Consider the following 27785-nt stretch of genomic DNA (forward strand, 5'->3'; position numbering starts at 1 on the left):
TGTGTCAGGCGAGTCCATTACAATCTTCTTAATTGCCAACCTCTTAGCCAATTTAGTGTTGGAGAACCTCTTCAGCCTTGCATGTAGCTTTTCTACTGTGTTATTATCTACCTTTTCACACTGGGTAAGATTGATGTACTCCATTAATAACTGGTTATAAGTATGCTGTTTCATCAGTACCATAGTTTTCGCCTTGTCGGCCCTGACGAGCGTGATCCCATTGTTCTTCATCCACCTTCTGGCTCATGTTACTTTCGTTTGTAAGCGCTTTGAGTCCAGCGTGGTTTTAGCACTTAAAATCTTGTTTACTGCCATCCATCTGTAGTATTCTTTAGTCCTATTTGGTTTGTAAGTTGTCCATTTTTTCACCTGATGAAGAACTTTTATGTTCGAAAACGTTTGTGAAAATCGTAATTATATGTGATAACGCACTGTTCTTGGTTTTTTGTGTGAGGTTATTGTTTATTCAGCGCGGTGTGCGATTGATGAGTAAATATAACTATTTATTGAACAATTATGATTATCATAATTGTTCAATAAATAGTTATATATATTAGTTTGCTCAACTGTCAATTTACATTTAGGAAGACTTCTTCTTAATCTGATTTATCTAAAAGAAAATATCAGGAAGCAATTTACATTTAGTAAGAAGAAATCTTCCTCCTAAATGTAAATTGTAATGTTTTCTTCTAGATAAATCAGATCTACTTGATTACATTTTTCTAAGTTTTCTATTTCATAAAATTATTGTAGCTAGGAAACAAATCATTGTTATGATTATAAATCAATATATACAATACAATTAATTCTTTGAATATTCAATTTTAACTTATGCACTTACCAGTTTCTGTTGGAAGACTGATGAAAGTATTATTGCAAAATACAAATGGTTGACTCGATTTGCACATGTTTTCACACCACTGATTTTTATATTTCTCAAAATCACCTGACTTTAAATATAAATTTTTATATTAATTACAATTCATATTTAGAAGTTTTAAAAAATTATATATTTGTGATTGTAAATTACATACTTATGCAATAAATTATTTATATTGCAATACACAATCAATATTTTAAAATTAATGGAATGAAAAATTTTCATTTCACTTTCATACATACATTTTTGTAATTTTCAAAATATATTATCAATCATTAGCATTTATAAAAAATTTGATGATTATTATTACATTGAACAGAATTCTACATTTTTCTGCTATTTAAATCTTTTAGCTAACACACTTCTTCACACAATTTATTTTTATATATTGAGTTTAAACCTAACATTGTGCACATTTATTTTTTCTAGAGAATCATTATTACTTTCTATGTAGTATTCATTCTAACTTAAATTGCATTCCATCAAATAACTAACTACTGATTGAATAAAATTTGACTTAATTTCCCAGTAATTAAAAATAAAACACATGTTGTTATTTCATTTATGTTATTCCTATCATGGATACTTTTAAGCTGATTTTTACAGCACCTGACTAAAAGCAAAATCGAACATTCATACATGTAAATAAATTGCCATTTTGTACTTATAAAAAAAATTCAGAGTACCTATCAACATTTAAAATTCTCCTTTAAATTAGCTTGACTAATAAAAATATTTGCTTCTCTACTTTCCATGTTTTCCAGTTTTTTTCAATTTTTATTAGGATTATCATAAGTTCTTATAACTTTTCTGTATAACACATTACACAATTTTTAAACATTTCAAAACTTTCATATAATTTAAAACATGCATTCTTAATTATAAGAAACTCCTGATGATAACTTTTAAAACTTTTACTGATATTGTTCAAACTCAAAATTCTAAAAATAACAACTGTACAAGTAAACTGGAACTATACATGCAGAGAATCATACCTAAACTTGAAATTTCCAGCAAGTTTTGTATAAGATACGTCACAACTATTGTTCAAACGAATTTGAAACTTTTAAAAATTAAAACACAGCTACATTCTATATATAGAACAATTTTGTTTTACATATCCTGAAGAGGGCCAATAAAGTAGTGGTTGAAAACGTTTGAATACTGAATTTAGGTGTTTCTTTGCTGGAAATTTTGTGTTTAGGCATGTCTCTGCATTTAAAAATCTGTAAGTAGACTTATTACTCAGGTTTTAATGTATTAGATAAAACTATTTTATATAAGAACGATGTTAAATAGTTCTAAAGTTTATTTTTCAAAATAATAAACAAACTCACCAAACAAACAACTCCACTAAAACCCGATACATTACTAAACACCAACCAATGCCATATGTGATCAGGCTAGATAATGGCTATAATACTAATAAATTATGAAATCAATTTAATACTCACCAAACTCGCCGAATTTGAAACAGAAACAAAATTAATTTCTTCTGGTAATGAAGGCTCCCAATTTATACTCTGAAGATGAATTTTACTTGAAATTTCTAATCCTAATGCTTTTCTTAATGAATTTGGGACAACAATATAATTTGTTTGCAAAATTGTATTCAGCTCCTTTTTAAAACATCTGTTGCATGAAATTTCATAATCATTAAATGCAATAACTTGAACTATAGTTGAATTAAACTTAAAATCATCATCATTCTTTTTCTTTTTATCTTTTTGAAATGAACTATTATTCATTTTTTCATCGTCATTTTCTTTAGGTGACAAACATTTTCTTATATTGGCTACAAAACAGTCCAATTCAATATTGATAACAGATGAACCAATATATAATATTGATGAATGAACTAAATTCTTCATTTTATCTAATATTTTGGAATGTGTCTTGCAATCTGAATAGAAATCTTCTAAAGGTATTACACGAGCTATTAAATCAATAGGATCTTTAGAAATAAAATTATTCTTGTTTTTATTATACACAACTGCAGAAGAAAGATCAAAATCTAATGAGGTTTTCATTAATTCATTATATTCAGTCTTATCAGAACTGCTTTCATTATTATAGTTTATAATTCTTGTCAGAATACTAAAAATGCTTCTTGTTTTCTGTTCTGTATATGAAGATTTATCAGAAGCATAAATTTCTGATTCAAATTTCTTGACTCTGATATTAAATCGTGTTTCTACGACTAATTTCACTGGAACGGTGTCAGGATAAGTTTGAACTAAAACAAATGAAAATCATTTTAGTATTTCATTTTTTATTATTTATTATCATTATATTATAATGAGATATCTTAATACTACAATAGTAAAATATTCATTATAATAAAATTTTTTCATGTTTCACTTTAGATGTATCTTTAAACAAAAATGTCATCTTAACATACTGTAATGTATGTTAAGATGACATCTATCTTCAGAATCAATGTAAATGAAATTTGTAAAAACAAGAACACTGTCTGATGGCATAACATTAAAAATATATATATATATATATATATATATATATATATATATATTTATTTATTTATATAACTCTTTTTACCCTGTGGACATCGAGAGGGCTGACCAAACTCATAACAGGAAGACTATTATGAGTTTAGTCAGGTCACAAAGGATGGTTAGGTGTTGAGAGACTGAACCTGACATATCTAGATGGACCACTCTCCGAAAAATTTGTGGAGTTCATTGACTAGTCTGGATTTGATCCTGAGTCCCCAGAGCAATACGCTGTCACATTATCTTTTACTTAAGCTAAAAACTGATGTGTGTATTAATTCCACTATTTCATCAATAGTTTAAATTTGCAGATGAAACAAAAAAAAGCTTCAAAACATTTTCCTGATAATTTGTAAGCCTCTTAAAAATTACAAGTCCTAAAAAGTGAGTTATAGTTTTTGATTTATAATATTGACTACTTTTAGTGGTGACTACAGATGCCATTCATTTAACATGATCTAAATTTCAAACAGTATTGTTGCTTGTTTTTTCTTAAAATATCATCAATGGTGACTTCAAATTTATCATTTGCAAAACATTATAGAAAATCATATGTATTTAGTGTATGAATAAAAAGAAAATAAAATTTAATTTAATTTGTGTTAAATTATTTTTAACACAAATAATATTTTAAAGTAATAAAATTTTATTTTAATGAAAATAATTTCATCATTTTTATTTTTTTGTTATACTGATGTAATATTTTGACCATACAAAAAGTATAAACACAACATTTACATCATTGTGTGTTAACTGAATTTGATTCACTTTTAAGACACTTCTATACATTATCTCCTAATTAGCAAGTATTATTACTTAAACTGTAAATGATAAATTTATAATAAACTCATAATTATAATTTACAACTATAAAATGTTAGTAAAATAAGTTTCTATGCCACATATTATATATAAAATTATTTTCCAAACACAAATTATATCCGTACCAGTTTAAAATCACTTATAAAATATTAAAAGAAAAAAAAATAAGATTGATAAATAATAATATGATAGATACAAAATTTATTTTGTAATCTTATTTTTATTCTTAAATTTTATAATTTCAAGTCTGATTTTTTCAATAAAAATCTAACTTGAAACTATGAAATAAATCTAAATATATAAAATTACTTGTCCGGACTGATTGACTGACTGCCCAGAGCAAACGATGAACCTATAGGTGAAATTTGGTACACAGTTAGGGTATGTCGTAAAAGCACACACTAAGAAAGGATTTTTCAAAATTCCCCGCAGGGGAGAGGGAGAGCATTAACCTGAAGAACGGCTTCTACTGTACTATTTCAGATGCAATCTTTTATTTTCAACTACATTTAGTCTTCATTACTTAGGTTTATGAAATTGATAACATTTCAGACATTGTTATAAAAATTCTTATATATTTCGAATTTTTAACCAAATGTCTGAACCGTTTTAAATTTGAATTTGTTATTGCATATTGGTTCAATTGGAACCAATATGCTATTGCATATTGGTTCCAAAAAATTGATCAAATTGAAAACAGTTTGTTTGATTCTCAGTAATTCTCATCATTCTCAGTGGTAGGTGTTATATAACAATTACTATGGTTGTTGAAATACTGAATATGAAATGTGTTTGCTTGCAAAATCCATGCAGGTGAAGTCATGGATAATAGTTAGTTTTGTATATATCATAACAGGAAATAAAATTAAAACATATTTGCCCAGAAACCAATTGTCAGTCTTAACACAAATTAATATAATAATCGTTTTTTACAATTATAAATAGCAGCCCAAAAAACTACTTTTCCAAAGTTTACATCTTTATTATCTTAGTACTTTTGAGTTCTTGCAATCCATTTTCAGGGATACTAAAACATAACAAGCAATTATTTATTGTGACATTGTCACAATGCCAGGCTGCAATTTTTAAATATATTTTAAATTAAATAAATTTAAAATATATGTTTTTTATACTTTATAATGTGAAACTGTGTTTTGTATTTACTTTGTTGCTCACACACAATCAAGTGTTTAATTTGTCACACTTAATTGTGTTTGAGCAACAAATTAAAATATATGCTTTCCACCTCAAATTATTAGCAGTCTCTTGCCCTTGTACATCATACTTTTCCTTTAACAATGGAGTTGTGCTGGTCATCTATTAACTTCTTTCAGGGGAAAAGTTTTGAATTGAAATAACATGCCTTCCAGTTTGGATCAAATAGAGCTAATTGGAGCATCCTGTCCTAAGGTTTCCATATCTGGTCTCGAATTTCATCCATCTAACTCCATTCTCGAGATTAAGGAAAGACAACAGATAGACACAGTGGAATTTATGTCTGTGATTTTTTTCAAATTGCAGACCAAAAACAAACTAATCTTCTAACACAAAAAAACTATTCTTTTCCCTTTTAAGCCTTTCCTAAGGTGATTAAATAAATCCCAGCTATAGTCCACAATAGTCATTTTTATTTCTTATTTCCCTCCTCTTCCAACTCCACCTCTACACCTGTAATTTCTCTTTTTTATCTCCCAAACAACCATTTCCATGCAATTGGTAAACTATCAGAGTTATTAATAATAGTTCATTTTAAATCTTCATTGCTAGCCAGATTGCCAAGGCAGTCAAGACATCAGCCTACTAATCTTGAGACATGGGATCAAATCTGAGTGGGTTGAAAAACCCCAGAAATTTTTCAAAACTGTCTTGAATTATGCTGACCTCTGTCACTCCCCATCCAGCTAACCCATTGTGGGTCTAGTCAAACTTACAATGGACTTGAAAAATGGCCCTCTCAGTAGCCACAAGGAAAAAATTAAATAAATAAATGCTTTCATAAATCCAGATCTTTTCTACCCATTTGGCATTTTCTCCCTCTCTTAATTCTTCTATCACCTTTGCTTCCTCCCACATAACACATGTTTCTTATATTCTTGCTGTACAAGCATCATTGTAATGTTACTTGTTCCTAAGCCTTCTTTATGCTCTTTCAATCTTTCCCTGGGAGTTTTTATAACTTCTCTTCTCTTCATTTAAAGGCACACTATATATTTTCACTATCTTCTTTCTTTTCTTCATTCCTCCAGACTTTAAAATCAATCTATTTCTTTCAAATACAACATTGTCAACAATTTAACTGTCTCTTTTTCTATCTGCTCTTCCAAATCACTCATCCCATTTATAAAATGCATCATCATTCTTCCACTGTTATCTTCTCTTCCTCCAAATTTATTCTCATCAATTCTTCTATCACATTCTCCTGAAATCTTCCTAAATAAAATCACATTAACTTCAGTCTCCTGGCTATTCATATTTCATCTATCTTGTCACTTCTTTTCTCTGTCATTATATTAAATGCTCTAATTACCAGTGTAATAAATGACTTTTTTATACTTTAATAACAAGCTTTTCAAATTCATAAGCACATATATAAGTCTAAAGATCTCTTTCCAGTATACCCAAGTCTGAACATTACTACTTACTTTTAATAAATGTAAAATGTATTTTACATTTATTAAATGTTAAATAACATTGGCCACAATTTTATTTTTGCTATTTTATTTAACTACTACTAAGTTTTTATACCATACATTAAGAAAATGTATCCTCTTCTTCAATTTCTGTTGTAACTACATATTCTAAACTCTACTGAAAGCATCCTAATAAATTCCTCCAAATTTTTTCCTCCTTTCTAAATCAGAAGTGGAATTAAGTTTATGGTAGGGTACATGTCTATGTACTGTACCTTCCCATGAACTTAATCCTACTTCTAACCTTCTCAAAAATTTTTTCCTCAACTATCCTTACTATATTATATATTTTGTCAACAGTAGCTTAATAAAGAAAGTCTGTTTTCTTTAAGAACTTTTCCTCAATTCTTGCATAAAAGCTTAAAACCAGTATAATTGTCTTATTAATAAATAATGTCCACGTTGACAAAATATATAATAAGAAACTAAAGGACAGTAAGGCAATAATAATTATCCTTACTATAATTTTGGCCACTGGTCTCATTATTAGAGATCCAATGGGTACTGCTCCATTCTGTTTGTAAAATCTGTTATTAAACTTTAAAAATGCTATGTGAATAGCTAAGTACAGCAATTCTGATAAATTTTTAAAGTACATAACTGCATACTCTTTATGTCTTGCCAAAAAAATCCCTTAGGTAAAGAAAAGCCAATTCCTATCTTTGGCAGATTTCCTAAAAAAGCAAAAAAAAAAAAAACCTTGGAAAATATAAATTTGAAGTGAAAGGTTTGGTGGCTTTTATTAATAAAATCAAAGGTATAGAGATGGATTAAGAGACTCAAAATCCAATGTTAGTGACAGTAGACTTTGAGTCTCTACAGTAATCTAGACAGGAACCAGCTTTTCTGGAATCAAAAATAAATTCTGGAATCAAAAAAAGAAAGTAAATACCCTGTGTAACTACAGGGTATTTATTTTCTTTTTAAATTTTTTTAATAAGTTTAACATATTTCTCTGACGTAAACATAATAATAATTAGATATTTTTACCGTCGAAATGTTAGTAAATCAAAAAGTAATACTTACTAACTTTTACAAATATTAAATATTTATTTATCCAAATTGGAAAAATCTGATCCTTCCATATAATTTTAATTTGATTCATAATGTTGTCTTCAAGATAAGTATTATTTAATTCCTATAAAATACAAATATTAAAATTTATTTCCATTCTTAGACATTCTTTAACTTAAAAACATGTTTAGTTTAAGAAAATAATATATAATATTAAATAACAATAAATAAAATTTTTGGTGCTGTAACTTTTAAAAAAATACTTTAATTGCAAAAGTCAAAATTTGTTCTTAAACATTTTCAAAAATTTTATATTCTTTCTTCACCAAATTTATATATTTCTACAAACAAAATATAACTTATTATACAATAGTAATTTTAAAAGCATACAACATTTTCATGCAATTACATTTAATTTTCTTTTTACATATTTAAGCATTTTTCTGAACTTATATTCAGAAAAAATTAAAGCTATAAATTTATTATAAAAACTAGAAATTCTCCTGTCAAGTATAAGAGAATACTTTTTATGAAAAAGTAGAAATTGAAACTAATGGGCTTGTTAGATATTACTTCTGATTGGATAATGAAATTTATACAGTCACTATAGAAATGTTTATTAAGAAGTTTGTTATAGAAGTGACATGATGCAGCTATCTTTTTGTAAAGTTCAAATTTTAAATTTAACTAGCAGACCCGGCCACACGTTGCTGTGGCTCAAAATGTATCTATTATAAATGTATAACGCCTCCCCCGTAGGGGGAATTTCAAAAAATCCCTTCTTAGTGTACATTCTCTTGACGTACCCTATTAAAACGCAATCAAACACGCATCTAAAATAGTATAATAAAAGTCGAGTTCTTCACAGTAAGCCTTAATCCTGTCCCTCTCCCCCGCAAGGAAATATCGAAAAATCCCTTTTTAGTGTATATTCTGTTGAAGTAACCTATTAAAGCGCAATTAAAAACGCAAAAAACCGCATCTAAAATAGTATAAATAGAAGCCGAGTTTTTCACGGTAAGCCTTAATCCTGTCCCTCTCCCCCGCAAGGGATTATCGAAAAATCCCTTTTTAGTGTATATTCTGTTGACGTAACCTATTAAAACGCAATTAAAAACGCAAAAAACCGCAGCAAAATAGTATAAATAGAAGCAGAGTTCTTCACAGTAAGCCTTAATCCTGTCCCTCTCCCCCCAGTGGGGGGAATTTCGATATGTATATTATATAAAAACAGGTGCGTATTCGAATGCAACGTGGTGTCAAAATTTCAAAGGGATCGGTAGGAACAAACAAACGTTATATTTTATTTATATAGATAGATAGAAAATGATCTGCTTTAGTCCATTCTCACAGAAAAGCATAATGCCTCACAGAAAAGCAAACTTAAGTCGTCGGAAGTTAGCGCCATCTGTTGGACATGAAAGGCTTAATCCATATATAAATATATTTTTGAAAGGGGGGAAATGGTGGTCTTCACAAATGCCACAAACCTTCGCGGGAGTGTATTAAACAACTTCCCGAAGTTTCATGGCAATCGGATAAATGGTGTGGTAATGCATGAAGGACAGACAGACACACAGACACACACACACACACAGACAGACATACATTCGTTTTTATATATATAGATGAAGTAAGTTTAAGATATGACCTTACCCAAAATATTTAATGCAAAGATTGGATTGTACATATGCAAGTAATGCAAATGAACATTCTGCAACTAATTCTATGAGCCAATAAAACACAGATAAATCCAAATATATAAACGTTGAGTGTGACCAATGACTTTATCAAATATAAAGAGAAATTGCTGGATGTAAGGAATCTGTGCTCATATACTGGCACAACCACTCAGTGTATAAAACTGAGGGGTTGTGCCAGGGTTTCATACTGGCAAAGATGAGATGAATATTATGAGAGCACCAGAGGTATATAGTGTCCCAGTCTCGGATGAAAGATTTGATCATAACCTAGTATATATTGTGTCCACCAAAAGATCATTTAACAAAGACCAGCAAAAAACAAATATGATATTGAAGAAAACCAAGTAACACTCAGTTCATCTTTGTCACTGAAACAGATGTTAAAGCTAACTAAGAACAAGCAAACTAATCAGGCATACCAACCAAACCAGATCATTTGAATCCCTAGAAATATACAGGGTGGCAAATAGAGGAGAATGCCTCGATTTCAAAGACTGAGAGGATACCAACTGTTTGGCAATGTTTTCATGGCAAACCAAAAACAACTTAGGAAAATGGAGTTTTTAATTAAAGAAAATTTGTATTATTTGTAACATCAAACTAAAGTTTCACTTTAATTTTTATAAAATTGCACATTGTAATATAATTTGTAAATTTTATATAGAAAATGCATTTCAATTTCAATGTTCCAAAGTTTGGATTTTGTAATGTTCACATTGAAACTCTTATGCATTCTAAAAATAGAATTTATAAATATATCAACCCAATACAACCTGTTAGCAGGTTGAAAACATTTGTTCATACTTTAAAATTGTATGCTGGTTTTAAATAAGGTTGTTTTTTTTTTGTCTTTGTTCACCATCCAAATGAAAGTATTGCTCTTCCTATACCATTGTCAGGTGACTGGCAGATGCAAATTTGCATGCATGGCAATTGCTATGCATCCTGTCTTTAACAATTCAATATCATTGACTTTGCAGTGGTACAGTAACAGAGAATCAGGACTGCTAGACTGGTGGAATATATCATGTTTAGCAGCATTTCTCAATTTAATTTAGAAACAAATGATCACTGGTGAGCATTTCAATTCTGTCTTTACTACTAAACCAAATGATTACTGTAATTAGCTGGACTATCATTTTGCTATTTAATAGTTAGATATTAAGTAATTTGGTATTAGAGGTAGACGTTGAGTGTCATTTCTTATCTAAATTAATAATTATAATAATAATTTAATAATTTATTAAATAATTTAAAACAGTCCAGTTATGCTCCACTTACTGGGTGGTGTGTAACTGGCAGTGCACTGCATGGTAAGCAGAGGTTGCGGGTACAAATCCTGCTCCAGGCTACTTCTTTTCTTCCAGACTGTTCTAAATTATTTTTTAAAATTATTAAATTATAATAATCATTAATTTAGATAATGGTACCTAATGTCTACCTCTAATTAATATCAAAATAATGGCCCAATTAATTATGACAATCATTTGGTTAAGTATCAATGCATTAGACTTCAGGATGTTTATATATATATATATATATATATATTACTGTTGCAAGGGCATACTGCTGATGCTGGTCTGATGACCCAGCTCCTCAGTCATCACTCCTAGTAATGGTACAAGGGACACTGATGGACAGAGATATGTTCAGGAAATCCTGATTCTGATCTGTAATCTTTTATGACAAGGCTGCAAGCAGCAGTTTTCTAGAAAGATAATGCAGACTATCCACAGCTAGGGTATCTTAGGAATATCTATCACATTGCTGAACTTCCTTATCCTGAATATATAATCGGTTTGCTGTATGGTAGAATACAATGTGAATTCGTCTCTGTAATCCAAACAAACACTTTGGTAGACGTATCTCACAGCAATTTCTGGTTAGCAAATCATTTTTTATTACAATTGAACTACATATACATTTCAGGTTGGTATAATGTACTCCAACCCCTCCTCAGTGCTATTTTGAATAAAACAAAAAAATCTGAATTAGAACATGACAATGATATACCATAGAAACTGCAGCAAAAATACAAACACTCACATTTCACCTTTATGTAAATTACAAAATTATGCTTAAAATAGGTGGTGGGAGGACAAACCTTCCTCATCCCTAACCTGTATCCAAAACACAAATTGTAAACACTGTAAGCTACAGCCAAAATAAATAAAACAACCAGCAAATAATAACTTACATTATAAACACAAAACCAATAAAATATTTTCCATAGGTATATAACATATGCTCAAATAGCTGGAAAAGTGTTAATAATAAAATTGACACACATATGTAGAGGCTTGATACACTTACAATATTGGATTCCTTATCCTGCTTGGTCTCCAAACTTTTTTGGCCATTGAGTATTAGTGGGACCAGATAAGATGGCAGCCTCAGCGATCTACGAGTATGAAATATGGAGCAGCAGTTATAACATCACTACAGATCTGTCACAGAATATCATAGGATGCCTAATGCCCCATGCCCAACCATATCACCACATGTATCACAAAGAAAAAAAAAATCATCGGTTATTTGATTAGAGATAAACTTTCAAAACTATGAAGAGATTAAGAGTGACAATAAATTTCATTATTTAGGAATTACCATCCATTGAAAAATCTGCCTACTCAAGCCCTGTTAGGTATGCACAAAAGATTAAAAAAAAAAAACACATACATTATTTTCCAATGTACCAAAGGAAACCAGGTCTTTGTATGGAGAAAGATTTCAACAAAATATCATAAACACATTATTTTTATGGGTTTTAATGACATTTTAATTATTCTATATTATTTTTTCTGTGATTAAATAGTCTATTCATTGACACCATAATTTATTTTCAGATGTATTTAAGGCACTAATTATTTATTATTTACATCTCACTGGCACCATAAAAGCAAGACTGTATTTTACAAGGAAACTTGTAAGTAGTGTCTGGTAAAAAAAATCAACTATAATTTAACTATTATTTGGCAGCCAATGTGTTAATAAGTTGTTTATAAGTATATTTTTAAACAAAGTAATTTGACAACAGTGACCGCATTACTGATCATGTCGAAAATTTAAAGCAATTAAAATATTATCTTACTTACTATAATTTCCAAATCCTCAGGAGAAGTAACCAAAACTGCTTGTACACATGATGATACATTTTTAATACAGTCAATACTAACCTGAAAAGAAATTATACAATTCTTTATTTATAAATAAAAATATTTATTTTCTAATAATAATTTATGATTATTTCAAAAGTTTTTGGATTATCATAAAAGCAAACATTTCGAAATATGATGGAATTATAAAGCATCTAATAATCCAACACACTAACTCTTTATTTTCAGTTAAGAGCTAATATAAATTTTAAAAAATTCATATCATTGCATTAGATTAGTTATTCTGGAACCATGGTCCACATTCCTCTGGAGATTTGCAAGATTCATGTCAGGGGTCCATTTTCTAAAAATGTCCACAGTTCTATTTTCTAAAAATGCTTTTATTTTATTACTTTAACTAATATTTTAAAATATTAGTTAAAGCTATATTAAACATTAAATTAAATGTAATAAACTTTGTATATTATATATTAAAATGTTATATTTTAATAACTTTTGGAAAATAAAAATAGCTGGTTCTTTTTATTAAGTTTTATAATTTATTCTATTATTTTAACAAAATTTTTAAAATTAACACAACTGAAAATCATTTAAAAACAATATAAGATGCCTCAGATGCTTATTATTATTGTTTATTAATTAATGACTAAACGCTTACAGCCAAAAATAAGGGTCTGCCAAGATATATCTTTTATAAAAGGGTCTGTGATCTTTTAAGTTTCAAATATAGATCAAATATAAGTCAAAGTTTTGGAACCACTGCATTAGAACATATGACCTATATTTTTCTAAAAAGTGTTTTTGAATTTTTAAAATATATATGAAGCACAGTTTCAAATTCAGCAAAAAGAATATTTCAATCTCTGTTTCAAACTGGAAAAAGCAACTTGAACAATTTTAAAACTATATATGTCATATCTATACTCCTCGTGTATTGTTTTTAAGTTTTTTATCTATGCTTTTTAATGCCTTTTTTAATAAATTTACAAAATAAAAATTTACAATAGCTTAAACATTTATCAGAGATAACAAATTCAACTTTCTTAAGATTTTGAAACAGTGTAACAGTAAGATTATTCAAAGAGGTAAAAGATCAATGGAATCGGTATTATATCTAAAATTCTTTTTTTAATTTAAAACTCTAAAAATAAAAATTTTTAGGTTAAAATTCATATATCCTGCATCCATATGTTCCAGCATTCAACTGAGTGACGTTAAGAAAATAGAAAGAGTGATTATAAAATCAGCAATCAAGATAAAAGGTAAAAAAAATATTTTTACTACATAAAAAATTAAAACAAATGAAGAGATCTATTGGAAATAGGGTAACTACAAATAATTTAGATTCTTATTTGATAAATAAAAATATTAAATTAAAAAATAAATTGAATATCCTACTGAATTAGAAAAGCAAGAATGGTTAAACTGATAATTAACATTACTACCGTAGAGATACCACGTGACTTTGTACGATTGTCGTCTTGGGGTCTTGGGGATATAACATGAATCTCCCAATGTGTGCTAAATTCTACCTAATAGTGGCTGAAATTGAAAACACTATCCGAAAAATATCTGGATCCAACGAAGATAAAGCAAAGCTACGATCCAGCTAAAGTAAAGACTTGGAAAAGTACACAGGTAAAAATGGTTACATAATGGATAAAAAAGCAAATAAAATAATTAAGAAATTCAAAAGATTAATTAAATTTTTTGAGAAAAATAAACTTTCCATAGTTAAGGCAGATAAGTCACACCAATTAGTCATATTAATGAAAAAAGAATTACAGCTAAAGAAAAATGAAACAGGTATGTCTGAAGAATATGAACAGTTACCAATAGATCCGTTAATGGAAATACAGAAAAGCCTTACAAAATTAATGAAGAAATACAAACAGGAACTTGGTCAACAGGTAAAAAATATACTAGACTTTAATAATGTAAGACAACCAAAATTAAATTTAAGAATTAAGACGCATAAACCGGGTAATATATGTCAACCATTGGTGGATTTTAAAAAGACAGTTTTATATAATCTTGAATGTTATTTGAAAATTTATTTGCAGATAATTGATAAATCGCCCTACAGTATTAAAAATACAGATTAATTAATTAATGGATTACTGAAAGGTAAAATTAAACAGAGTCATTGTCTCATGAGTCTTGACGTTAAATCTATGTATCCGTCTATAACATTAGAAATGATAAAAGAAACTATATATAAACAAATGTAATATACCTGAGCATATATGAAGTTTTATTGAATTTATATTTAAATATAATTATTTTAAAATTTATACAGACTTTTATTGCCAAAAAAATGAATTTTCTGTGGGATCGGTCATTGGACCAAAACTGGCTGACATCTGAATGACACCAATAGATGAAAACATATCACAAGCTCCAGGTATAAAATATTATGCACGTCATGTAGATGATATATTAATTATATTTGACTCACAAATAACTACATCCCAAGATATTGAAGCTTATGCAAACAACTTGAGTAATAATTTAAAGTTCACCAGTGAAGAAGAACGAAATCAGGAATTAAATTATTTAGACGTCACCATAAAAAGAGAAGAAACGTGATTAGTATTTCGTAAGTATGAAAAATTGTGTAATACGAGAAAGACAGTTAATTATAAATCATATTGTCCCGCAGAAACAAAGAGAAATGTTTTTATTATGGAACTTAGAAAAATACTGAACAGAACATCTCTACAAGAAGATATAGACAAAGAAACAAAATATCTGTTTGAAAAATATTTATTGAATGATTATCCAAAGAACATATTATGTAAGTGGTATGATGGTTTTATAAATTATAGATATAATGTAAGAAATCATATAGTTAGTAGTTTATATGTTAAATTTCCTTATGTAAACAAACTTTATGAACGATATAAATCGATCTTTAAACAGTATTCTATATGTATTGTGGCGAAACAAAAGAACAAATTGTCGAATGTAGTTAATGTTATAAACAATGAAGATAAAAATATGTTAAAAAACAAACTCGATGTTGTGGGTGTAATTTATAGATTGTCTTGTACTTGTCCACAAACAAAGTCTTACGTTGGAGAAACGGGAAGGAAGCTGGAGATACATTTGAAAGAACACGAGGTTGCGATACGATTAAAAAGAGAAGAGTCGCCTTGGTATCTACATTGTAATAATAATCATTGTAAAATAGACAGGAATAATGTAAAAATACTTTATAAAGAAAAAAACTGTTTAAAGAGAAGAATAATAGAACATTTTTGTATAATCGAATATGTAAATCTGATAAATCAGAATGACGGTATGCAAGTAGATGCATGCTGGGAAAAAGTTACCCGGTATAAAAGGAACGGGAGTTGTCGAAGGCCAATTGCCCACTGATGAGGCTTTGTAAAAAAGCGAAATGCATTTGGGAGTTTAATAAATGTGAAGTTTTTTGGTTGAAGTATAGCATCTTTTGTTAATTATTTGCACGCTAGTTAAATCACTCGAAATCAGATTTAAAAGAGTAGTTTTACTTGAATTTTAATCTAAAAATTTTTATTTTTAGAGTTTTAAATTAAAAAAAAGAAGTGTAACAGTATATTTAAAACAGTAACAGAGCAATCTTTGACAATTTCAAGAAAAAATTGAAAAGATTTAAATATGGAATTTTGATACTATTAGTTAGTTAATAAGTCATTTAATGAATTGTAGTGAATTCTTGATAATTTGTTGTTGAAGAGACAAATACTGTTAAACGAATTAAGTAACTTTACAAAATAATTTTTACTTAAATGATAAAATGATTCAATTATTGAACATTATAAAGAGAGGAAAAAAATGCAAATAGGAAAAAATTTGACAATATTTTGATATTTTCAAATATCTTCTCTTGTTTTATTTTTTATAATGTTTATAGTTTTCAGTTAACTTACTATTATAGATTATCAAACATACAATAATGTTTTTATATCTTTTATCAGCTTTATAAAAATTCATGTTATCATTCATGTCAGGGGATAATACAAATAATATTACAATCATTTTATCTTTTCGTAAGTGCTCATCTGACTATCATGTTATCAAGATAAAAGAATATACATTTTTTAAGTGATAATCAAATAGTTTTCATTATAGATTCTCTCTGCAATATGATTCATATTTTTCTTACTTTCCCAGCTCTGCTTATATATAACAGAGGGCAATATATATGGCAATTGGTCAAAAAATAACCCAGCAAGATTTTTACAATTTTGAACTGAAGGACCTTGAAATGTCAAGAAATGCAAAAAATTGTGGGAGTTTTTTCTGTATGTATGAATGGATGGTTATGAGTGTGTGTGTGTGGGGGGGTGACATGAATTTGGTCACTCATTTTAAAGTTTAATAACTCCTGTTCTTCTTGTTGAAAATTTCGGAAATTTTGTAGGGAGGTGTGTGTATTAGAAACATCATTGCTATTAAATTTTGATGGTTAACGATTGAGGGATGGGAAGATATAAGGAGGTCATGTGTCATATTTCGAGTAGGATTAGACTTAATGAAGATTTTACTCATTATTAACATTTACAACTTTTTATAAAATTCATCTCTACTCTCAAAATTAAGCTTTTTGCCATTTTATAATAATTAATTATATAAAAAGTTTTTATTAAAATATCATAACAGATGGCACCACACACATTTTTAAATGTTGCCAGGAAAGTTATGTAACTTGTTACTGGATTCTTTCTGGTTTGGAATAAAAAATTTTTTGTTACTGCTATAGGTTAGTGTAGTAATTTAGAAAACAAGATATCTTTCACTTTATATTATCAAAAGAAAAAATCCAGTTTCACCCAACTTTATATGTTGCAATGAATTCAGTTTCAATTAAAGCTAATATTTTCTTATAACAAAGAGGATTATTTTTTAGACTCTCTAAAAAAGATATAATAAAATATTGTGTACAAAAGAAATAAGTTATTTATTATATTAAACCAAGAGTTAGATTCTATAACAATCTAAGAATCTAACAATCTTAAAAATGTAATGAGTAATGCAACTTTACAAATTAAATGATAGACAAATTATTAGACTCACTGTATTTCATTCATACTTATGCTTAAAATTGCATTTATGATATGCAATTTTAAGCATAAGTATGAATGAAATACAGTGAGTCTAATAATTTGTCTATCATTTAATAAAATAAGTAAAATACAGTAGAGCATCGATTATCCGACCCCCGATTAACCGACTTATCAGTTAACCGACCGCGTTCTAGTCGGCAAATTCAAATGTCCGCTAGTGATGTGGCGCTACAATTTTTGATTATGTCTTGGCTACTTTAATATTATTTTTGTTAAATTTTTGCATGTTTTAGCTGGCAGCACTGGCTTGACCATGAAAGAGAGGCTAGTATTTAAACCAGGCCTAATAATGTAGTCTTTCATACTTTTCAGTTATCCGACCAACCCCAGTCCCCAATTAAGTCGGATAGTCGATGCTCTACTGTAATAAAATAAATAAAATAAGTAAAATAATATAATTTAATAAAATCAAGTAAAATAAGATAAAATCTCACAAGTAAAATAATGAAAATATTTTAGTAGAATACTGATTTAACATTCTGACATAAAACCAAAGAATGCAAGCTTAGTTTTCATCCATATCAAAATAAATTTGTATATACAGACTATTAGTTTCTTTTTCAGAATAAATATATTAACTTTAAGTTATTTCCAGGTTTATAAGTTTCATGTTATGTTAATTAATAAAATCAATTAAAAATTATTTCATAAAACTAATCAAGTCCAATTTAATGTAAACTGCACTACAAATTTTTAATAAAAAATTATTTCAAAGAAACATTTTTACCTTTATAATGCTAATGCTTCCTTGTTGTTAGAATTAAGAAAGATATTTGTGTTTTGTCTCCAAATCAGAAAAATGTAGATGTTAAGGTCATTAGAGAAGTAAATTTCTTAATATGTAAAGAGCTTGAGCTTGTATCATTTTTCAAATTGTCATACTAAATATTTTCAAAAATTTCTACATGTATTGAACTTAATATTGGACTTTGATCTTATTTTTAAGCAATTTGAAGAACGACATCCTTTCCAAATACTAAATATAAGCAGTATTTACTTTTTATACCAATATATTCGTTGTAAAAGTAATGCATTTACTAATTAAAAAAGTCAAAAAATAACTAGTGGTTAATTAACAACTAATAATTAGTAGTAAATTGATAGTTACAGCATATTCATTAAATCCAATTTTCTTGGCATAGCGATCATTTATTTCAATTTCATTTTCATTCTTTGAATAAGTTCTGCCATCCCAATTTAAATATCCTATTCTGTCATTATATTCCAATTTAAATGTTATTTCCTGTAAAATAAAATTAAATATTTTAAGTAAATATAAAATGTAAACGACAAAAAATACCTAATTATTACATAACTATTACTAGAACATTGTGCAACTTTGTGGTATCATGATAGAATTGAGATGGAGTCAGAAAGAAAAAAGCAATCCCTGCACCTGTTAGGCACAGAAGAGGCAATCCTTGTACCTGATAAATGCAGATGGATAAACTTTGCACTTGCTGTCATAACAGGCTATCCTTGAACCTGCCAGTTGCAGGAGAGGCAATCTTTGTACCTGTTGGTCATTGGAAACATGATCCTTGGACTGGACAGGAACAGAAAGATGATCCTTGGCATTTGCCAACATAGAGAGGTGATCCAAGAACAAAGCAATTGCCATCGATTGCTTTGTTCCTCTGTTTTGTTCATTTTTCATGCCTATTTTTCGTTAGGAGCACACAAAGCTTTTTTTATTTTTGACTGATAGACCTAAATTCCATTAGGTGCACTCAATCACATCAGAAACTGCAAATATTGTCACTTTAATACCTCTGGACATCGAAAACAAAGTCATGGACTCTTATTTTTCACATTTAAATGGACTCTCATTAGATATTTGGATTTCTTATCGTAATTAATGGAAAATGACAAACTTTCATAAAAATCAGCCCATTAAATTTTGAGAATGAGTTCAATTCTGTAAGCCACATAGAAGAGGTTTCACTAATGCTCCACCTCAATTAAAGTTTATAAAATTTTTCTCATAAGTCAAAATATGGTATACTAAATTCTACAGTGCAAGAAATCTTTCTTTACATTTAAGAGTACAAGAATTTTTCCATAACTTAAATTTATGGATAATTATTTCTAAATTCTTCTACTGAATGAAAGAAGATAAGTGCTATTTTCTTGGATCTTAACAATTTTATATAACCCACTAATTATTTTCAGAAGTCCATACTCAAAATTTGCAATTAAAAATTAAAAATATAGCAACTTCATTTCAAAATTCCTGTTCAAAAACAATATAGGAAGTTAACCTGTCAGCTGTTAGTTACAATAACCTGACACAAAATTGCTGTTGCATAGACATTTTGTGGTTTTTCAACTTGTGATATCTCACTTAAAAATTGTCATAGATATGATCTGTTTTTGGTTTTCTATCACATACGTATTACACTTTATGATTGTTAACTTCAAAATTATGTATGTTTAAAAAAATTAATAAAATGCAAGATTTTAAAATATTTAAAAAAAAATTTGTTTTTTATAAATATTTCATTAATTTGTTATACGTGGTACAATCCAAAAGTTCGGGGAATGCAGTAATCTACGACAAAAAAAGCATGTATTTGAAGTTACAGCGTATGAAATGGATTCTACCAAACCACCTCTACGTGTTCAGGTTAATTTCACCCATGTCATGTGATTAAACCGCGAGCGCTGCTGTTTTTTTCCGGAGATAGTTACCTTTGTCCTGCAACGTAATCAAAGTGGAGTTTCAAGAACAACCTCCAACATTAAATTTTGTCAGCGTTTAGGTAAAACACCTACGAAGATTTTAAAATTGCTAAGAAAGGTGTACGGTGATTCTAAGGTGAAAGGTCACGGTGACGTCGAAATGTTGGAGGTTGTTCTTGAAACTCCACTTTGATTACGTCGCAGGACAAAGGTAACTATCTCCAGAAAAAAACAGCAGCGCTCGCAGTTTAATCACATGACATGGGTGAAATTAACCTGAACACGTAGAGGTGGTTTGGTAGAATCCATTTCATATGCTGTAACTTCAAATACATGCTTTTGTTGTCGTAGATTACTGCATTCCCCGAACTTTTGGATCGTACCACGTATATGTTACTTAGATATGTCTACTTTCTGTCAAATAAAAAAAAACTACAGCTTTCTAAACCGATGTAGAAAAATAATACGGCCTACAGATTATAACACCAATCGACATGGGGGGTGGTGGCTTTTCTAAATCTAGGTCAATACACTTTTATTACTGATGATGTGTATTTGATTCTATTTATATGTTATTTACACTATTGTACTAATACTAGAATATAATAAGCGATTGTTACTTTATTATATTAACGACTATATGTGTATTCCTTATGTATTACAGAAGTACCATAATAACCGGAAGTACTTTGTTTTTTGAAAGATTTATGGCTGGATGGTTTAAAAAACATGCTTATTTGTTAAATAGGATAAATATACATAAAAATTTATTAAATTCAAGCTAAAAATAGATGAGAATAATGATTTATAATTGTTTGTTTATGTTTGTAGCTGACAATGTAGCTCCAAGAAAGTATAATTTTTTCCAAGAAAGTTCCCACCCCACAAACCCAAGTCGATGCTTATTCGTTAAAGGATAATCATTTAGCTATAATATACCAATTAGAGCTCAACAGGCATGCTAATGAGGATTTTATTGTCAAATGAACAAAAGAAGGGTCTCCCATAAACTTAACAAGAAAAGGATAAATTTATGGGTAAATTTAAAAATACAGGGTGGTAACAAATATCTTATTTGTTGAAACAGACTTAGTCTATGTAGATAAAAGCCAGTCAGTGCTTAAATCGCCACCACCTAGTTAATTATGAAAAAAAATTGACACTTACTCCAACTGGAGTACAGCGCAACAGTTTAACTAAAACTGGTTTCTCCAATGGTAGTACCCCGTGAACAACTGGTTAAAATATAAACAATTACATTTTGTTAAGACTTATTTAAAAAAATAAACAATTACTACCACAATTAAAATGTAAGCTTTAATTTGATAGTTTTAATTTTGCTGAATAATCTGATAAGGTTCAATTCAAAAATGATTTGAGTAAATACAATATAATATGGATTGAAAAAGATGAGATAACCATGAAGATAATGAGAAAAATAATTATAAAATTGATTCTCAATATTTTACACATTATTAAAATTATAATGTTATAAATAAAATTGACAAAAATTTTGCTAGTATTTTTATTTAGCAAGTTTTAATAAAAGCATTAGTTTTTTCAATTAAATTATTATTATTATTACTATAGCACTTTATATCTAATAGGGTTTGTCAGTTTTTAAAACCCGGTTTTTTGAAGAAATTTATATAATTTGAAAACTGGGTTTTCCCAACGAAAGAACCAGGTTTTTGAGCGTAGACTTAAACATAAAAATTAATTAATTATTTGATTAAAAACATCAACATTTTGATATAAAATGGGAATATTGTTAAATACTAAGTTTCATAAAACTAACTACAAAAACAAAAAAAATCCCCTACACCTAAAAAGTATCCAATTCTCCTTACAATAGGGAGAAATCTTGCAACAACGGAAAAATGATAGAATGATTTGTAACTTAAAAGAATGTGTTGTTTTAGCTTTAAATGACATTGGTGTTTCTCATACGTGAAATGAAGCAGAGTATTGTAAAATTGTAGCGCTCCTTAAAGTTTTAGGACCAATATGTTTAGTAGCTGATGCCTTAGAATAACAACATGCAAATCTTATCATCCTATTTATTAACAAGTGAAGACATATTTGAATTTTTGTTATGTGATTTGAAAACAAATTTTTTCCAAGTTGTTACATGCTGTAGAGGCACAAATTGAATAGATAAGACAAACAGGATTAGTAACACTTCTCCTTTATTTACAAAATCCACAGAATGTTTCAACAAAGTCATCTAGTGCATTTCTTCCACTAGCTGCAAAACTGATATCATTAAGTTATCTGGACAAATATTATCAATATTATATCCAAATTATCCCATAGAAGATGACTGAGATGATGAAAAAGTGGCAAAGAAGAAAATCAAGCCATAGCTTTAAAAATGTTATGGAAAAATCAATACATAAATATATTCAAGAACCTGAAGGTCCGACTTCATTCAGCCCTAAGACACCAAAAAAAGAGTTTTTAGTATTAGAGGGTATAAACAGAAGAACAAAAAATTTTGATTTACTATTTAATGCTTTAATCATCTTTAAAGATGATTAAACCCAGCTCAGTAGCGAGAGTTTTTTCTATTTCTGGCAATTTTGTGTGCAAAATAAGGACACATTAAGCAATAGAGCTATAAACATTCTTTGGTTTCTAAAACCATATTTTCTTAGGAAAAATAAGAAATAAAATAATATTTTGTAGGTTTTCATTGTTATTTGTTTTTCTATGGAGTAATTTTATAGTTTAATGTGCATTTTCTATTATTTTGTTTTGTGTAGACATTGGCTGATTTTATTTTTTAATATTTTATAAATATTAAATAAATTAAAAAGTTTTAAAATAAGTTGTAAATATCCGTTATCTCCATTTTTGGGGGGGTAAAAATTCAAAAACTGGTTTTGTAGAAAAGTTGAGATTCAAAAAATTGGTTTTTGTATAAACCCTAATAGCTCATTTAGAATAAACAAAGTACATGGTGGATTCTCAAATATCCAGTATGGTTATTTTTACTCAAATATCATATTAAAAAATTTCATAAAAACAAAACAAATTGTGTCTTTAACTTAATTCAGCAGTTTTAAAATTATCAAAATCTCCAACAAATGTTAAGCTGTGTTAATAGCAATAGGCTCTATGGTGATCAAAACAATGAGCTAGAATTATTCATAATGTATGTCTGTTTGCATTTGCTTACAATTACAACTGTCGTTGTCAAAGTCAATTAAATACATATGTAGAAAATTTCAACTCTAAAAATGTCACATTTTTTTAAAATATGCTAATACTGCAACATTGCCAAAGAGTACTTGCCAGACATGTCAAAGGATTTTTTTGGTGCTAATTATAGATTAGTAAGAAATTGTCTAGCTAATCTGAGAAATATAAATATCTTTTTTTGAGCTGTGGAATCATACATAGATATCTTAAATTGAAAACTATAAAAATTAATATTGTAAAACATTTTAATTTCAATCTTAATTTGTCCACTTATACGTAATGTGCTATGCACATAGTAAATACCTACATAATATGTATGTATAGATGGAGATAAATTATAATAGAATTGATAAATATCATATATTTCACTAGTATAAAACCACAAACTATTATATATTCACAATTACTTATATAAGCTATATATAAAAAATTTAAATAATAAAATTTCATTTTCTTACATAATCATATGCCTGCAAATGTCTAATCCATTTCTTTGGTATAGAGATAAAACATGATTTTATCTTTGGTTCATATTTAATATTAACTACTGTGGGAAACATTCTTCAAAATCTGAAATAGATTAAATATAACAATTAGTGCTCTCTATTAAAAACAATAATATATAAATCTTTCCTGCTCACTCATTTATAAAAAACTAAAAAATAATAATAAATTTTTCAAATTTATATTCTAAAACCTAAATTTTATTTATAAATTTATATACATTTAAAGTTACAATATAAAATGCTTTTATGTAGTCACTAGTTTATATAGAATTTTACATTTTTGAGAAAGATAAACTGAAATATAAAAGTCTTTAAAACAAAACTAAAAGTTTGGTTTTGTTTTTTTTCTTTTATAACACTTTTATTTACAGAACCTGCACTTCACATGGCACTACAAAGGTTAAATTAGTTATTTGTTGCTAATTAACTAAATGAATTCCAAGGGTAAATGCAAATATAATACAAAGTAAAAGTCAAGTTGCAATTTTATACAATTAATTAGCTAAGTAAATTTGTTGCAATTATACATAAAATAGTACTATTTTATACATCAAGACACTATGTTATAATATATAAAACAATGCTATTCTAGAATTATAGTAACGTGTTTACAGGCTAATATGCAGAAATGTCACTATTTACAAATTATTTTACAAAATTTTATAGTCCATTTCGACAGGTTTCTCAGCGGTGAAAAATCAATTTATTGACCCATCAATAATGTCACACTGTTGGCAAATCCCACCCTCCCTAATGATGAAGTGGGAAATGCAACTTGCAAAGCAATCATATCCTGTTAAAAATTGTTCTTCTTCATGGGTGAGGTACTTTTGGAAATATGTTTGATATCCCTGTTGCCTGGAAAGAAATGACAAGTGATTTCACCTGTGTTTGTGGCCTACTGTAAAACAGTAGGCCACAACTGTTGATTATGGGCATTTATTTTTGTCTTGACTGTAATGACAAAAACTGGCTTGTACATATGATCCCTTAGTCCATATTCAGCAGCTTCCCTGGCAAGAGAGTCAGCCCTTTCATTACCATTTATTCCATGGTGTCCCCTGACCCATACCAGAGCATACTGGTTCTTGCCATTAATGACAGCCCAGTTAATCTGGTTTATAATAGGGTAAGTGCTGCCAAAATCACTGAGGACGTGAACAGACACAAGGAAAGTTTAAAAAATCTTTACTCTACTGCTGACAACAATTTTCACAAATTTCATTTCCCAGAATTATGTCCTGTTTGGTATGATTTTATCTCTGGCAGGTACTACCTGTACTATTCTATAATTGTAAGTGATTCCTATACAAGCAAAAAATAAAAGCCATGGATCCAGAAATGAGAAATTATGCTTCAGTATTTTTCTTAAATCCCTTTGGTCTTTTCACAATACTGATTGTTTCATATGTGATAAAAAATTGAAGAAAATTGAAAAAAAAATAGTGTTTGTAGTATTTCCTAATAGCCTTAGAGAACTTCTGAGAGAATAAATAACAGCATTAGTGAATTATTTTGAAAGAGGTGTTGCATAAACCATTTTTTGGTAAGATTTTTGCACAGCAAAACGATTCCTGCATCTTTTCAATGTCCAGGGCTGCCCAGAAGGTAACAGGGTCCTCGGGCAAAATACTTATTGGTGACTCTACAGCAAATTAAATTATTATATTAAAGTAAAGAAAGTAAATGAAAATAAGGAAAAAAACAAACACTGTTTTTAATGTAAAACAAATTATATAGTAATTTATTTATAAATTATCTAATAAAATATATAAATTTTATGTGAAAAGGTTTTTAGGTTTAAATCAACAAATGCTTTTTGTGCTTTCATTTAAGCAAAATCATCAACAAGTTTATATAATCAATTGATTAATTTATTTATTGAAATTGCATAGGGGCTTCTTGATCTTGGGTAAATGGGGGCATTTACACAAGCATTACTCATCAATTAAATTGAAACTACTGAACATTAAAACATTAAAATTTTTAAACTCCCAAAACTTGTTGAAACATTAAAATAAACTTACTTTTGGTACAAAAGATATGATTGCAATTCACATGTGCAATTCTACGCAAATGCAACTTTGAATGAAAGGGTTGGGAGTTTGTAAGAGCTTTAGATTTTGCCCGTAGGAGTAAAAACGTCAAAGGAATCAACGATCTACATCCTCACGAGATACAGCCTCTTGAAATCAAACTATAAACACACAATACGATTAATGGAGTGTGTAGCACAACTCCAATCAAACCCCAGTAGTAGTCTATGCGACGGTATTTCTCACGTTTTACAACCTTTTAGCCGTCTCTAATAAAACGGAAAACAATTGATTTTTAGCAGTTTCAGGAAACAGTTCCAGGTTTTTCACTTTTAAATTTTACTCCAGTTTGAAGTCTTCAAAATACCAGATAAGCTGATTTTGAAAGGCCACACCTGGCAAAGGATTACACACAGACCATTGGTTCCTCCAACTTCTTTTACTCCTACGATCACAATCCACAGGGTACAATTACACCTCCAAACAAGAAGGTCGAGACCTTACTAGAGCCATAGACCACACCCCCAGGAGTAAAATAATCAAAGGAACCATACCTCTATACGTGACCCTGATTTGGGGGTCGAGTCAAATGTAGGACACACGATGCAACTTGCCCTCCCCCAAAATCAACCCGAAAGTAGACCAATTTCGGGGGGGGATATATTTCATCAAGCGTCGTCCGTGCAGGTATTGTTCCAATGACTTTCTTTACTCGTGCAACGAGGACCTGCAGTTCTGGGAGTGGAAAATCACTCGGAATTCATATCTTACCTTTATATTCTAATTTTCTTTGTATAGAATCGTGTACAGAGTATAAAGTATCAAAATCACTTACAGAATATATAAAAGTTCCCTAGAATATATAAGAAACGTCGCATTAATCGTAATTACGTATATACTTTTGGGTGGACATTTAATCTTGGATTAACTAATTTAATTAGAAATATTTAATGTATAATACTGACCTTTACCGTATTATTAACAGAAAACGTTAGGAAAAGTAAACAAATGTTAGAAAATAAACAAATATTCGTTGATTCCAAGTTAATCGACAAAAATTACATGCTTTCGTTTCTCTTTCCTGAAACAGCCGCCTGACATTTTGAGCATGCGCAGTAAACGTTTTTACCGAAGGCGAAGTTCGTCTGCTTTTACAAATAATAAAAAATTAAAATTTAAAGTTAATGAAAATTTTATTTGTTTTATTATTCCTTTATAAAAATTCGTTTTAAAAATATTAATTTCGATGTAGCTTAACGTTCTTTTTTTAAATAGTTCGGTGGTGTGCCGTACATGGAAACTGCGGAAGCGCCGCTTCACTTGTATTTTCTAAAATATGAATACATATTATGCAATTATTTTCATATTTTAACGTACTTTTGAATTACTTAAAATTAATATTTTATTATAACCGCATTATGTATTTTATTACAAATTTCTATACGTGCGAAAAACAATGCTAAGATTGCTATTGTATATTCGAATATAAATTCGTATACGCATATT

At 28.6% G+C, this 27785-nt stretch overlaps 1 protein-coding gene across 1 annotated transcript in view; it reads right to left on the minus strand.

Moving 5' to 3' along the window:
* The window catches only part of LOC136971021 (peroxisomal ATPase PEX1-like), a 57080-nt gene extending 29690 nt beyond the window's left edge, over positions 1-27390 (minus strand). The window contains exons 1-8 of the mRNA XM_067265505.1: positions 27245-27390; positions 27051-27132; positions 24196-24307; positions 18960-19094; positions 12717-12797; positions 7931-8042; positions 2335-3116; positions 842-950 (exon numbers count right to left, since the gene is read on the minus strand). Coding sequence (XP_067121606.1) covers positions 842-950; positions 2335-3116; positions 7931-8042; positions 12717-12797; positions 18960-19094; positions 24196-24297 — 1321 coding nt within the window. The 5' untranslated portion in view covers positions 24298-24307; positions 27051-27132; positions 27245-27390. The remainder of the gene's footprint in view (positions 1-841; positions 951-2334; positions 3117-7930; positions 8043-12716; positions 12798-18959; positions 19095-24195; positions 24308-27050; positions 27133-27244) is intronic.
* Between the last annotated feature and the right edge of the window lie 395 nt (positions 27391-27785).

Source organism: Centruroides vittatus, unplaced genomic scaffold (genome assembly GCF_030686945.1).
Source record: "Centruroides vittatus isolate TY-2023 unplaced genomic scaffold, ASM3068694v2 contig_2273, whole genome shotgun sequence".
Lineage (NCBI taxonomy): Eukaryota > Metazoa > Arthropoda > Arachnida > Scorpiones > Buthidae > Centruroides > Centruroides vittatus.